General features: G+C 41.2%; 1 protein-coding gene across 3 annotated transcripts in view; it reads left to right on the top strand.

Annotated features, from left to right (window-relative positions):
• LOC126570563 (low-density lipoprotein receptor-related protein 4-like) overlaps positions 1 to 15,721 on the top strand; it is a 46,100-nt gene that overhangs the window by 10,011 nt on the left and 20,368 nt on the right. For all 3 annotated transcript variants that reach the window (XM_050228411.1, XM_050228421.1, XM_050228428.1), the window contains one exon: positions 7,864 to 8,314. In XM_050228411.1, coding sequence (XP_050084368.1) covers positions 7,864 to 8,314 — 451 coding nt within the window. The remainder of the gene's footprint in view (positions 1 to 7,863; positions 8,315 to 15,721) is intronic.

The following is a 15,721-nucleotide window of genomic DNA, read 5'->3' as shown; positions in this document are numbered from 1 at the left end:
GTTTGTGTAGCTTCTGCATTCTTGCACCACGATCGTTTTCGCACGTTATTGTCGTATTTGATCCACTTTTCATGTCCTGTTACCATTCGCTTCATAAACGGTTAGATTTCATTCCGCTTCAGCAAAGAATCGCAGATGTTAATTCGGTCCAATAAACTTTTCGCTGACAATTCATGCGGTATCCAAAAATCGAGCTTTTTTTGTAGCCACCCTTTCTTAAATGGCTCAAAACGGTTTTATAGTGAATGTTTAGTTCCTTAGCGATGTAATGGCTGCTTATGTGACGATCCTGGTCTATCCTTTCAATAATTTCATCGACTTTAGCAACGATAGGTCGACCAGAGCGAGGTGCATCTTTCACATCAAAATTTTCAGAACTGAAGCAAGCGAACCATCGTTATGCTACATGAACTGATTCAGCATCGTCCCCCTAAACATCACAAATTTAATTGGAGGCTTGCGTGGCATTTTTCCCATTTTTGTAGAACATTTTCAAAATATAGCGAATTTTTTCACTATTTTCACTCATCTTTGAACAGCTATAACTTTTTGGCCACTGCTCCAAATTCTGTTTTGTTTTGATTAAAAGATACATCAAATGTCCCTTAAAACAACGTGATATGATATGACATAATGTGATTGATAACGGTGGAGATAGACGACTCCAAAGCCATCTATTGCAAAAATACGAAAAGACTTATTACCCAACCTAATATATAATAATGAGAATGCGAACCAATCCCGCTGGTGTCTCAATACATTCTGATTTATTCTACGCAGATTACAATCGATATAATTAGCCGGTAGTGGTGTGTATGAGTGCTGCGTACACCTCTATGCCCTGAGGTATAGGGTACGAGCGAGTGTGGGAGTGAGGTACTCATTTGTACAGTACTGTCCGTTATTTCTCCGGGGGTAAGATTGGACGTCCTCGGACTATTCGATATTTTGTTTCGCAATTCTGTTTCGGTGGGTTCTTAATAGTACCTAATTTAGATACATAAATTAGATACATAATTTTTGGGGACGTTCAGAACCTAACTGATTTTTCTAATGATATTAAATTGGCTCCTGCCGGATTATCTATCTTAAAAATTATCGTTTTTTTTTCTCTTTTACGTAGTTACGTACGTAGTTACGTAGTTTTATTTTGTTTTTGTGCCGCTTGATCTTTCTTTCGTTTTCGAATGTTCTTGTGGTAATATGATTCGCTTTAGTTGCTTTGGCTCTTGGATCCAGCTTTTTTCTTATGTTTGGTTTTAGGAACACCACTTGGTCTTCAATAATATCTGGTGGTTCCTCTCGATTCTCATTACCTACAGTTTGTTTCTGCCTAGCCTTTTCGATATTGGTTTTAACTTTACGGAAGATTTCTATTGCCGTTCTTGAGATTTCTGCCGGGTTTGTAGCGTCTGTGTTATTAAGTAATACTTCTCGCGGTGAGAAGCCTGTCGAGGAATGGATAGTCGCATTGTACAAAGAAATAGAGATGGGGATTAATTCTTGAGTTCCTAATTCTCTAAATTTATGTTTGTTGGTGTTATACATTTCTATTATGGTAGAATGCGTTTTTTCTACTTGACCGTTGCTTTCAGAGGAGGAGGCGTATGTCAACGAAATTCCCAGTTGGCTGAGGAAATCTCTTAATTGTATTGATCTGAATGTGGTCTCATGATCTGTAACAATCTGTGATGGTGCCCCGAAAGTGGAAATGTAACGGCAAAGAGCGTTTCGTACGTCGATAAGGTTTTTGGTTGCAATTGGCATCATTTGAGTGAATTTTGAAAATGAGTCTACCATTGAAAGGAAACTGCAAGAATCAATAGAAAAGATATCCATGTGAAATCTCTCCAAGGGTTTGTTTGTGGCGGGTCTAGGAGAAATTTTGATGTTATATGGTTTTCTATCGTATTTGTGGGTATTGCACACCGTGCAAGCGTTGGTTGTTAATTTAATCTTTTTATGAATATTAGGGAAAAAATAGGCTCTTTTTAATTGGTTTTCTACTTAATTAATGCCTCGGTGTGCTCTTTCGTGTTCTTTTGTGATAAATTGGTCTTGTGTATTTTCGCATCGAACATCTTCGACACGGAAATGAGAAATGACAAAGAATCCGGTGTTGTTAAAATGTTCTCTAACAGTTGATTGGATTAGTTGTATAAGACTTTCAGGTGCGAGTAATGCTGTTTGTTTTCCGTTGTTATACTTTTGCAAGCAAGCAGTTATGCTTTCTTTGCTGAACGATTGTTTGCTAATGGTCACTCTTTTGTAGTTTGGGAAAGGTGTTTCTGTTACCTCCGTCGCTTGACCGGATATTTCGAATATGATTTGATTTCTGTAATAGTTTATCGGTCTTTCTGTTGATTTTATGAAGTGATCGTTGGAAGTATTAGCTGAATGATTGGTATCTAAATCTTCGTCTTCTAGCTCGGAGTTGAAGAATGGTATGTTGTGGACGTTAATTTCGCTAGTATTTTCTGTTTTACGACTAAGTGCGTCTGCTACAACATTCGCTTTGCCTTGTTTGTATTCTACTGTGTATTGATAGTTTTCAAGTTCTAATCGCCAGTTTAATATTCTGTTGTTTTTTGTAGATGTTTTAATGAATGTAAGTGGCTTATGGTCTGTATAGAGTTTAAACTTGTTGCCAAACAAATATGGTTTGTATTTCCGAACTGCCCATATTATTGCCAACGCCTCTTTTTCAATAGTGGAATAATTAGTTTCTGCTTTGCTGAGTGTTCTGCTAGCGAAGGCGATTGGTCTTTCTGTTTTATTTTGGATTTGCGATAAGACGGCACCGACGGCGTAGTCACTAGCATCAGTGGTTAGGATGAACGGTAAATCAAAATCGGGATAAGCTAGTATTTGATCTGAAGCAATAATTTCTTTTAACTTTTCAAAAGCTGCAGTGTATGCGGGGTCGTTTATATTGATGGGCTGGCCTTTTTTCAAATATTTTGTAAACGGTTTGGTAATTTTGGAATAATCTTTGATGAAGCGTCGGTAGTAGCCGGAAAGCCCGAGAAACTGTTTGATTTGTTTCTAGTTTTGTGGTAATTGCCAGTCCAAGATTTTTTTAATTTTATCAGGGTTTGGTTTTATACCATCAGGTGAAACAATGTGGCCAAGGAATTCGGTTTCTTTGCGCAGAAATTCGCATTTGTCTAACTGAATTTTTAAATTGAAGCTGCTCAGTCGTTGGAGGATTTTTGAAACATTTTCCAGGTGTTTTTGTAGAGACGTACCAATAACTATAATATCGTCCAGGTAAACGTAGCAAATCGATCCAATATAACCAGTTAGAATATTATTCATCGCCCGTTGAAAGGTGGCGGGAGCATTTTTGAGTCCAAAAGGCATTCTTGTAAATTCGTAATGTCCTTGATTTGTAGAAAATGCCGTTTTAGCGCGATGTGCTGGGTCCATTTCTATTTGGTGAAAGCCGGATTTTAAATCTAACGTTGTGAAATATTCAGATTTCCCCAGGTTATCTAAGATGTCTTCGATTTCTGGTGTTGGGAATTTATCGCTTATAGTTTTTTCATTCAGTTTTCTGTAGTCGATGACTACTCTTATCTTCTTTTTCGCTGAAGCATCTTGTTTTTTGGGTACGACCCAAATAGGTGAAGAGTATGGACTGGAAGAGGTAGTTATTATCCCACTTTGTAACATCTCGTCGATTTGTGATTCAACGTCTTTTTTGTAGTGGTGCGGGTATCTGTATGATCTTATGTATACTGGTTCTTCGTTTGTTGTTACTATTTTATGCTTTACCATGGTTGTTGACGTTAATTTTTCATTTTCTCTTAGTAATACATGGTGATTTTGAAGAATTGTATCGATTAAGAGAGTTTTTTCGAGAGAAGATAAATGTTTTGTTCTTATAAGTTTCTCTATTGAATTTCTGTCTGGAGTGTGGTTGGCAAAAACAGGAGTTGGCGTCAGTGTTTCGAAATTGTTCACCAATAAATTTAATTTCGGTATATCCGGGGGTTTCTTTTGTCTTGACAAAACGTTGATTGTGGTTTGTTTGTCGGATGAGCGATACAGTCCTGGTTGGATGTAAACGTCTTTTATGACTTCTTGAATGGTAGGTACCAACCAGTCGCCGTCTTTATTCGTTTTTACGGTAACTGTATGGTAGTAGCTATTGCGTGCAGGATAATATTTCTGATATTTGGTTATTATTCCGTTAAATGAAATGGTGCCATCCTTGTAATTAATCATACTATTTGATTTTGCCATGAACTCTGATCCTATGATACCGTCAAAAAAATCGTGGACTTTCAGTATGTAATAGGTTTGTGCTGGGATGTTTGGTCCGAGTAGTTGGAATTTGGCTTTCTCTGTGACTTTTTGTGTTCCGAAAACATTCTGAATTGTTAATGCCTTCTTAGTGTTTGTTGAGTCCAAAATCCCTTTTCTCAAAAAATTCTTGTTTGCTCCTGTATCGATTAGCAAACGAATGTAACGGTTTTCAGATTTTTCTAGAATCACAAGATAAGGTAGAAAGTTGTGTTTTTTTATCATGTTATCTTGCTTGTAGTCCTGACGATGCAAAAATTTACATCTGTATCCAACTCTTCGTCTACATCTTCGTCACATTGTTCAATTTCGTTTTGATTTTCTTCTTCTTGCTCGGTGATCTCAGTATTATTAATCATTTTTCTGTTCAGAGTCAATCTGCTTTTCAAAGAGGAATCCACCTCCATTGGCTCAGTTTTTTGGAAAGATGGCTTGTTCCGATAATGTTCTCCTCCGACACGAGAAAAACTAGTTGCTGGTTGTGAGTTTTCAACTTGTGTGTGAGTGGTAGGCTTAGAAGACTGCCAGATCGCTTTGGTTTTGTGTATCGTGTTAGCGGTCGTTTCTTGGGATTGATATTTGCACAAGAACGAGTATGCGTCTTCGATATCTTTAGGGCGTGCTGCTTGTACGTGGCCGAAGTATGGCTTCCGTAATCCTGCGATAAATGCAGCTAAGCCATCTTCATCAATAAAATGGCTTATCCCTGCCCAACAGTCTTTATATTCCGCTTTTTGTTTGGCTAGCGTTTTTATTTTTTGTATGATCTCTTTTGTCTGTTGGTAGTACTTGTGGATGCTAGTGTATTCTGTCATTTTGTTCTGCCATAATTGCGCCTTGTATGTGGATAACTCTTGCCGATCGCCCAAGGCGTTGATAAGCGTCTCTTTTATTTCGGCGAAATCGCGAGGGTCACCAGCAAGCCAAAGAATTTCGGCTGCTTTTCCAGTTATTTTGTTCTTAACAGCAGTTTCGTACGTTCTGTACTGTTGATGGCTTACGTGATCTTTAAACATTTCGAGCGTTTCTTCGGCAGTGCTCAACCAAGATGATAGTTGCCTTTTGTTCCCGTCATAATTTTGCAACGATTTGATCGGGTCTGGAATTTTATAATATGAGTCTATGGACACTTCTCGCGTGGTAAAACTGTTTTGATTTTGTATTTGTGCAGTCAGATTTGTTATCTGTGCCTGCATTGTCTCCATCGCTATTGCTAACTTTTCAAACGTGTCCTTCACGTTTTAGTTATCCATCTCTACACGTGGACTGGAAATTTCTAACGAGCTTAGGTCTGGAAGGGGTTCCTTTAGAGGTATGTGTGATAGATCCCCGGATGACTGGGACGATGAACTATCTTCACTATCGTAAATATTTCCGTTACGCCGACAAAGATGATTATCTTGGTTTGACGGCTTGCCAGACCATGCGTTTTGCATTGGTTTTTGGTTGTAGGTAGGGCCCTATCTAGTAGTACTCCCTTACACAGTTTTGCACAACTATCTGGTATGTACCTCACCAGAGAAGCACACCGATGTGTTGTCTCGCTTCTCACCTAAGATTCGCTTGTTGCTAAGCCCACATAAAGTGTTGAATCACTTACACAACCAAACTCACTGCTTAGGACGTATGGAAATTCTTTCCTGCTACGATTTTTTCTTTTTGCTGTCGTGTCGCGTAGCTGCAGCAGACGATGGCGGTGCTCCGCGTGTCGGTTAACCGGGGGACCCTCTACTCAAAGTGCGGTGAAACCTTTAGCACTCGATGTCCTTGGACGAAGTCACTTCAGATTCGATTATTTGGCGAATCTTTTCCACTGTTGTTTGTTAACTGATCACTCTACTGAAACCCGGACGGCTGCGCCAATAATGAGAATGCGAACCAATCCCGCTGGTGTCTCAATACATTCTGATTTAGTCTACGCAGATTACAATCGATATAATTAGCCGGTAGTGGTGTGTACGAGTGCTGCGTACACCTCTATGCCCTGAGGTATAGGGTACGAGCGAGTGTGGGAATGAGGTACTCATTTGTACAGTACTGTCCGTTATTATATGTCGTAGCGTGTGCTACCACGTCTATTCTGGACACCACTTCCTAGCCAGCGTATCTCTTGCAGTGCTACTAGGTCCATGTTTAGCTTGGGTAGTTCATCGTCCAATTGGTTTAGGGCTCCGGCCGGCCCTAACCTGGAATCAGACGCTCCAAAGAGGAAACCCCGTTTGGTGGGGGTTCCCCCCCCCCCCCCCCTCTCGTCTCAGCCATACCCCCCATCCTCCCAAGGGGTTGGTGTTACCCGTTTACCCAAGCTCAGACGTTCGGAGGGCATGTTACCGCTCTACACGAGCCAAACCCATGGGCCCAGCGAGGACGTGAGGAGTAGGAGTTAGGGAAGGAGAGCCTATATTAGCCTAGGGCGTCGGATCCTAACCTCATTTGTAGGGCAAATCATATCCAACAGCTAAGCTTTATTTGCAAATCAAAAAAACATAAATTTGATCCCAGTGGACTTCACTCTAGTCGCCAGCTGAGCTGGAATGTTTTTTGGTATCCATTTTTTCATATTCGTCGGCGTTGCCATGTATCAATGTCAATTCATTCATAGTTCATACAATTTATGCCGAGTTTTTTCAACAGTTGTATGCCAGTGGTTATTGACAGACAGACATACTCTAGGAAAAGGGCCCATATGGAGTAAAGGGGTATTTAGTGTTAAACTGCGTACACACGACAAACGAATAGGTTCGCGACGATTTTGCACAGAGAGAGCCCCTTATTTGCCTCGCCAGAGCTCCGCCAGAGAGCTTTTTTTTATATGAAATGACAGCTTTGACAACAGTTTTCGTGCATTCGCTGTGTTTTCGCTCTCTACACTTGCATTCATGTGTTCGCGATCAAGTTTACGCGCCTTTGTATGGGATGACGTAAAAATACAAACAATGCGTCTCGTCGTCGTCGAACATTCGCTCTCGTGTAGACGCAGTTTTACAATTCTTTAATAGTTTTCCCACGGTTCGCGCAAAGGTGTCCATCTAGCACCCGTGGCCCTCGCGACCCTGTAGCACAACAGCCGGGACACCTTATGGGGCGTTTATGGGGCGTCTACACGCTACGATTTTGATCGGTTGATCTCATGCGATAACTATAATCTTTACCTTTTACTCGCCAAAAACATACATAAAGGGTAATAAATTTCGGTAAAAATAGCGCGAACAACAACAAAGGTCTCCCGTCTAGAATAAAACAACCAAAAAAATCAAATGTCATACAACGCCCCTGAATGTATGTAAACCGGACCGATAATAATGCCCTGCTGCTTTATTTGCTGCGATATCGCGGTCAATCTGCGTTTTGTTCGGAGAGCTGTCAAATTTTTCCGTCTACACGCAACGATCTAGATCGTCCAACCAGATCGAACGATCAAAATCGTAGCGTGTAAACGCCCCATTAGACGGTACCGTGCAGGGTGCTATGTCTGGATTCTGGAGAGATTGTGGCACTGACCCTTAAACTAACTCTGGATTGGCTGGGTCTTCCCTCCCTTCTACCCTTCCACAGGTGTACCCGGGACGAGTTCCGGTGCAAGGACGGTTCGTGCATCTCAGCCTCGTTCCTATGCGATGGTGAGACGGATTGCATCGACGAATCGGACGAGGCGAACTGTGACCAGCCGATGCAGAATTGCCCGGAGGGCGAGTACAAGTGCAAGGGTGCGCTCGGTGGCATGGGTGGCCCCGGGGGCCGGTGCGTGCTACTGCGGTTCCGGTGCGACGGTGACAACGACTGTGGTGACTGGAGCGACGAGGAGAACTGTCCAAAAAAACAGGTCGACTGTATGATCAACGAGTTCCGCTGCGACGACGGTGACTGCATACCGCTCCAGTGGCGCTGCGACGACAAGCAGGATTGCAACAACGGAGAGGACGAGAAGAGCTGCCCGGTCGATCGGGTGGCCGGCCATGTCTGCTCGCATGACGAGTACACCTGCAAGGACGGTCGCTGCATACTGGTACGTACATTAGGCTGTATTAGTATCCTTTCTTGTTTTCGTTTTTAACGCTGACGCACGCCTTCAACGCTCCTTAAAAAATATTAAACAATTGCAAAAACGAACTTGTAGTTGCAATGCATATGGTGCCGCAATTTTAGAGTCGATGCGTCTTTTTGCAGGGGCTGTTGTTAATTCGTACAGATAAAAAGGCCGATTATTGACAATTTTAGGCACGATACCATATTAGCTTAAGTTTATTATCTGAATGACGTATTAAATTACAACTTTTCAAAAATATTTGGATTTGGATTTGCATACATCCAATGATTTTTAGAATTACGTGTCGTCCAAAAAGTACTTTTTCCCGGTTCCCATCTTGACCCTACATACCGGGTCGGAAAAATACAAATCATTTAATTTGGTTAGATCATAAATTTATCCAGGTAGCCCCGTCGATATTTTTTTAGATTTTCCTCTTTTTTGATTTTGGGCAGATTTATGATACTGAAATAGTGACCGGGGCTCATCGCTAAACGGGCAAGTCTCTTGATTCGTACCGAAACATTGCCCATCGTAGCGTAGAAATATACAAATTGATATTCTTTTGATAGCTTCCCAAGGAACAGTGAGAAGATCTTCTCACTATGGAAATTTCACTACGGTAGTCCGGTAAAAGTTGGGCAAATTTTGGGTAAATGCCATACGTTTACGCTTTGTTTACGCCGGTTCTGTCAAACTGGTCTGTGATGTATGCGATATGACGCCCAGATTCTGGGCAGTGTGTACGCTAGACACAGAAAAAAATTCTGCGCCCAGATTCTGTGCGGTGTGTACACGGCGTTAAACGTCTTTAAGGCTTCTGCAAACCAAGCGCGTAACGCTGCGTACGTAAGCGAGCGTACGTTGCGGAGCGTAGGCGCCTACATACCAGTCACGTTGCGGAGCGGAACGTACTAGTGTATTTTGCTTGCGTATATATGATACGATCTAACTCCAGTTTATCCTTTTTGATGTTAAAAATCAATTAGGTTCACGTGATTGAGGTTCCTTTTTGTTAAAAAGTTTCAAATATTATCCATTTATTTTTATATAAATGATCGTGTACGCTTGCTGACAAAAATTCACCAAAAGATATTTTTAATATTTGCTTGACGTTTGAAGTCGTAGGTATACACCAATTAATATCATGTCCTTGGCGATTCAGTTATGCCGATCGTGGTTATCAGAGAAGGACGACCGGAAATCTGTGTATATTGTTATTAAATATTATATTTTATTTTATTTATTATTATATTATTTTATAATTATGTTTATATTGTTAACATGCAACATGATTTTGCTTCCATCTAACGGTACATTCAAACCCAAACCACGGATTTCGCCTTTCGCGCCGCGTTTGACATTGCTTTTCGCTGCGTTTCGCCGCGTTTCGCCCAAAAAATGTAAAATTCTACATTGCTCCGCAGCGCAACGCTCCGTTACGAACGCTCGTTTACGTGCTTGGTATGCAGGGCCCAGTGCAATCCCATAAGCCGAGGATACATGAAGCGTAAACTCAAGCGTAAATATAAAATTAATTTACACTTGAACATGTTTACATGACCGGGTTGAGACGTGTAATCCGAATTACACTGAACTTCTATCGACTTTTGTGAGGAAAATAGGATCTTTTTTCAGAAAAAAAAGATTAAAAACGCTAGTAATAATCACTCACTATTAATGCAAACCACAAACAGGAAATATAGTGAGGCAAAACGCTTGCAAACAGCGTTTACGCTAGGATTTATGCTCCGTGGACCTATAATCTTTTTTACACCGTGTAAACGGCAAATGTAAACTTTTTGGCATTGCATTCTGAGTTTACGCTAGAGTTTACGCTTCATGTATCCCCTGCTATACATTCCACCACCGTTTGACAGCTACGCTCCGCAACGTACGCAGCGTTACGCGCTTGGTTTGCAGAAGGCTTTAAACTTTCTTTCTTTCTTGTACCCTGTTCACCCAAATGAACTACGCTGTGATTGGTCGATCAGCCACCGCGCAATGGCGGTGGCGTTTATTTTTCTATTTTTCTTTGCTGACGCCACACGTATATAATGATGAGAGGAGGATTCCGCTCAAGTCTTTATTCTCGGAAAGCTACAACAAGAATGGGTAAAAGACTAAGGTGCTTATTCTGTAACTTGCGATTACGATTGCCTCTAGGCGATGATTCATTTGGTTCATTTTGTGTTTATTTTTGTGTTCACGATCGCCTACTTTCGAGTGCATTTTTGGGTAAAACGGGTCGACTGCCCCCGTGAACTTTTTTATCGTTTATGTTTCATTTTCCCGGACGAAATTAATTTTAATTAACGCCCAGCTTTAAACCCACCCTTATAAACGTCATGAAAACGATAAAATTCAAAAAGATAGAAAGAGAGGCAACTATGAACGAAAGAGAAAGAGCATGATCAGCTGTTTCCTGTCAAACGTACGAAACGATACAAATGCAAGAACAGCAAGGCGCATGCGTAAGTCACTAGAGTGAAAGAGATAGTTATATTCCGCTATGCCATCCCGAGGCAACATGGCCGGTTTGTTGGTAGACAATACAACGTCATCTGGCGGTCGCTGTGATGGCCTCTGCAGATGGCGTTGATTTATTTGCCCTCCCCCCCCCCTCCCTCCGTTTGAATCGGCGGTTGGCGCGTGTGCCCAATGCACCATGGTTTCTCGCTCAGCGTTCAGCCATGTCGTCACACACGGCGGGCCGGTTGCTAACGCACTCGTGGCGCGTCCACCGCTGGCCAGCTGGCTACCCTGCACTGACCGCTCCGCGACACCTAAGCCATCTGGACAGCATTTTCAGGCTCCAGGTCATGGACATTGCCAGGTGCGGAGTTTGACTGGGGCGGTACATCTCCAAACCGAAAACGGAGGTGCCCAAAGGTCAGCTCAGTGTGGACAGAAACCACACGCTGAGCATAAGGACAAAAGCTAGCTTGATCTCGACAATTTATAAGTCGTGCGCGTGGTTGCATGTCCATTAGTTTGAAATTTGAATTTTCAAAACGAATTCGCCTTTACTTTCAATTCGCCTTGTTAACCTATAGCTGTGCCTTTCTTTCAAAGGTTGGCCTCTCTCTTTCTGGCGCATTGGCTAGGTAGGAAATCGGCAACCCTGCTAAAATGGTTGCCAATTTATACTGGCGAAAACCCACAATGACAGTTAAGCGGAGAGTTCACGGGGGCAGTCGACCCGTTTTACCCATTTTTGTGATCGACAGCTGGTGTTTTGTTTACATCGAGCATCGAGCATCTGAAAAACAATTATAGCGTCCTGATTGTGCATTAATAATTTCTTTCTGCTAATCGTATACTATTATTACAAAGGTTAAGTCGTTTTTGATACAGAAAATTCAAGTTAATTCACAGTTTTTTTACTCCAAACTGTCATTTTGAATTGTTTATTGTTTTCGAAACGTTTCGAAACAACGAGTTGAAGTTTCGAAATTCGCATGAATCATCGAACGCCTGAGGCCATCGAAATCGCCTGGTAAAGAACAAGCGGTAAAAGACTAAAATAGGCCCCCCCACTCACGGTGAGCTACTGAGTGACCGAAAAAACCACTTTTTAACTGATTAAATGTAACTTTTTCACCCCTTCCTTAATACATTAATTTACGTTTCCGCATATTTTAATAAAGATCTATTTACCAAAAATGTTGAAATTAGCGATTTTTTGGTCACTCAGTAGCTCACCGTGAGTGGGGGGGCCTATTTTAGTCTTTTACCGAATAAGCACCTAAAATAGGGTTAGGTCGCCCGGTTGGTCGAGGCGGATGATAACAGGTACCTGCTGGGACGAGTCCTCGGCTTGGCGAAGCATGGCTACGTAACTATATGACGTCATTTTTCTGCGTTGCTGTTGGTGGTCGTCGACATTGAAGGCGTCGTTGTGGTGGCGTGATCCGGGCTGCGATCGAGAACTTTTCTGTTCGGCCTGATGTTGGGTGCGTCTACGCTGATCACAATGCTAGGATACATGGAAAAAGAGAACAATCGGAAGTGTTGCTAATCCTGCTGTTACCTTCGGACCATTTGGTTCATTTTTCGTTGGTTTTTTCGTTATATCTTCAAAACTAAAAGTCAGATCGTCTTGAAATTTTCAATATGGTGCTGTTTTCAGCAAATAAGCATAAATATACATTTAAGTTCATAAAAAGTATGAAAGGGGTCGAAAAAAACAAAACGTTACTAATTTTACCCTCGTAGACCATTTGGTCCACAGTACATTTTCCTTACAATATAGCTATTCAGTAGCTATTGGTTGGTAGTTTCCAGTGATTCATGTGATGTATAACATTTCTCTATTAGTTCTTCACACAAATAAACCACATACGGTACATTTCATATTGGATTATCTTTTACAGCACCGGCACTGACCACGCTTCAGGGTCGATGAAAGTGATGAGCCGGGCGAGATTGTCTGACTGTCGAGCTGGTGAAAGTGATGATCGAGTGATTGTCAATAATTCAACTGATAAAGCTGAAGTGTCGGTGATCATTACATCAAACCTTATTTAGCCGGGGTGGATGGATTATACTGCCGAAAAGAATACCGTCCTCTGAATGGCGCTAGTTGCTTGTTAATTGTTACGTTTTCATGGCAATTTTAGAATTTGTATTAGAATTTCTACCTCTCGATCCAGCAATCTCGAATCGGAGTGATTTTATCGGTGTTGCGGTTTTGTCTTCGTCTATCGACATCATGAAAACGTAATGCTCTTCCAATCTTTTGAATCTCACTTACGACATAATAGTACGAATCAATAAGAGGCCAAAAAAGCATCAAACGAACCATGCACATCTCCATTTTTTACTTTGTGAAAAATAATACAATGAAATAATCTTTCAAAAGACCAAAAAGATGAAGCATACCGAACACTAGCAAGAATAAGTATTCCAATGTGTGTTCGTAAGGCTGCCGAATCAATATTCTGCTACCTGTCGCAATATTTAGGATATTTTTGTTGGTGTTTGCGATCACAATCTCTTCAATTGTCGCAGGAAAAAATAATTAAAAGCAGATTATATATCGGAACATCAAATGGAGAAGCAAATCGGGTTGTTCCTGGCAGCGTTGTGATTATATATTGAGGTTGTGGACCGATAAGCTCGAGGAACGGTTTATCACCCCAAAGGAATCCTCCATGCAACGAATAGCGGATCCACCTTTCACTATTGATTTTGGTGATTTTCATTACATTTGTCATTGAAACACTCAATTTCGTCACCCGAATCATATGCAGTTTCAGTATTACTTTTTTTAAATTTCCTGAGTGTATGAATATTAGGCAGAATTCAATCATTTTCTTGTAGTAAATTGCTGTCTAAATCGTTTGAATCACATATCACGACAAATATGTACGTCTAAGCACTAGAATGAAATAACACAGACTGAACTGACATTAGTCTGATTTTCTTTCACAATGTCTTTTTTCCGTCCAAATTCGTTTGTGTGTTTGGGGGTGATAATATTATAATAAAAGAACATGTTTATAGTTTCTAATACAAATTTAAAACCAAAATATAGCTTTAAGAATTATTTAATTCAATATCTTTTGGTTATAAAGGCAAAACATCCCAAACTCAATCGTTAACATAGCCATTTCCATAGAAAATACACTGTTAGCGATTAAACCATTAAACAAAACGCGAGAACTACGCGGTATCTTGCAGTATACTACCATGATCAAAAATAAACCGGAATTTTGAATTTATTCCTCGCGGGCTTATTAATTTTGAATTCTGTTTTTTTTATTACGTTGACGGCTCTATTAGTGATGTACATGCCAAGTTTCAGCTTGCCAGCTCTTCATTTACGTTTCCAGCATAGATTTGTTTGCATTAAGTTTTTACGTCATGGCGATTTTTAAAATTGATTCAAAACATGAACAACGTTAAAAATTATATTGAGTGTTCCGACACATTAAAAATGATACAATAGTGTTATGGTGACAATACTCTATCAAAAACACAGGTGTACCAGTGGTATGAACGCTTTAAAAGTGGTCGTGAGGCTGTTGTGGACGATTGTCGTCCTGGAAGGCCATTGACATCCAAAACTGACAAAAACGACGATGAAATCCGAAAATTGTTGATCGAAAAGCGCAAATTAACGATAAGGGAGATAGCTGAGACCACCAACATATCATTTGAATCAATACGCAAAAAAAACCTGCCTTGGTGGGGTCACAACTCGTGGATTCTCCATGACGATAATGCGTCATCTCATAATGCGTTGATTTTTCGAGAGTTTCTCGTCAAAAACAACATTAATACCATTCAACAACCGGCCAATTAACGTGATATCGTATCATGTGGCTTCTGCCTATTCAATTGACTCAAAAAACCACTTTCAGGAACTCGTTTTGAGAGTGTGGAGGCGATAAAGCCAAAATCGCCGGAGGCACTAAAGACTATAACAAAAACCGAGTGCCAGAAAAGTTTTGAGGAGTGGATCAAACGCTGGCACAAGTGCATTGCATCCGACGGGGACTACTTTGAAGGGGACAATTTGAATTTTGAAGAAAAAACAAGTACTTTTCTTTTTATGACAAAATTCCGGTTTATTTTTGATCATGGTAGTATTTTATAAACTCAAAAAAAAACCACTGTCCTCTCTCGCGTCTGGTTGTACACTGTTTTCTTTTCCTGCTTCTCTCTTTCTGTTCTCTCTGCTGCTCTTTTTGCGCCTAGGTGGCGTTCTACTAATGATCTGGATGTGGCACCGGTGGAGGGGTACCCGAAATATCTAACATACACCATGGACCAAATGGTCCACGAGGGTAAAATTAGTGTGTTTTTTTAAGGTAACAGCAGCGTTAAACCATTTTGCATTGCATCTTACAACGCCAGCTTTGCTTACCTTGTGTGAGGTTAGCAGTCAACACCTTGTCAACACTTCTCTGCACTTGCACTTTGCCGCCAGCGTAGAGCGTGCGTCCCTGCGGTTTCCTCCGCTCCTTCCCCCGCTGCCTACGAGCGGTTTCATAGTGAGCGTCGCGCTCGCCTCTTCCTCGTCCCGTCCCAGGCAACAGGGCTTCTTTCTCAACCGCCGCAGCCTTCCTCCCGCTACGTCGCAGGCAGAGAGGTAACCGAAAATCTTCTCACTGCTAACTGGGTAGGGACTTCATCAAACCGCTGCACTTGGAGGGAGGGTAAGAATATTTCTCGTTAAAAGACTAAAATAGGCCCCCCACTCACGGTGAGCTACTGAGTGACCGAAAAAATAGCTAATTTCAACATTTTTGGTAACCAAATCTTTATTAAAATATGCGGAAACGTAAATTAATGTATTAAGGAAGGGGGAGGGGTGAAAAAATTACATTTAAACAGATAAAAAGTGGTTTTTTCGGTCACTCAGTAACTCACCGTGAG

The sequence above is a fragment of the Anopheles aquasalis genome, chromosome X (assembly GCF_943734665.1).
Source record: "Anopheles aquasalis chromosome X, idAnoAquaMG_Q_19, whole genome shotgun sequence".
Taxonomy (NCBI): Eukaryota; Metazoa; Arthropoda; class Insecta; order Diptera; family Culicidae; genus Anopheles; species Anopheles aquasalis.
The sequence above is the reverse complement of the archived record's forward strand: the minus strand, read 5'-3'. Positions and strand labels throughout refer to the sequence as shown.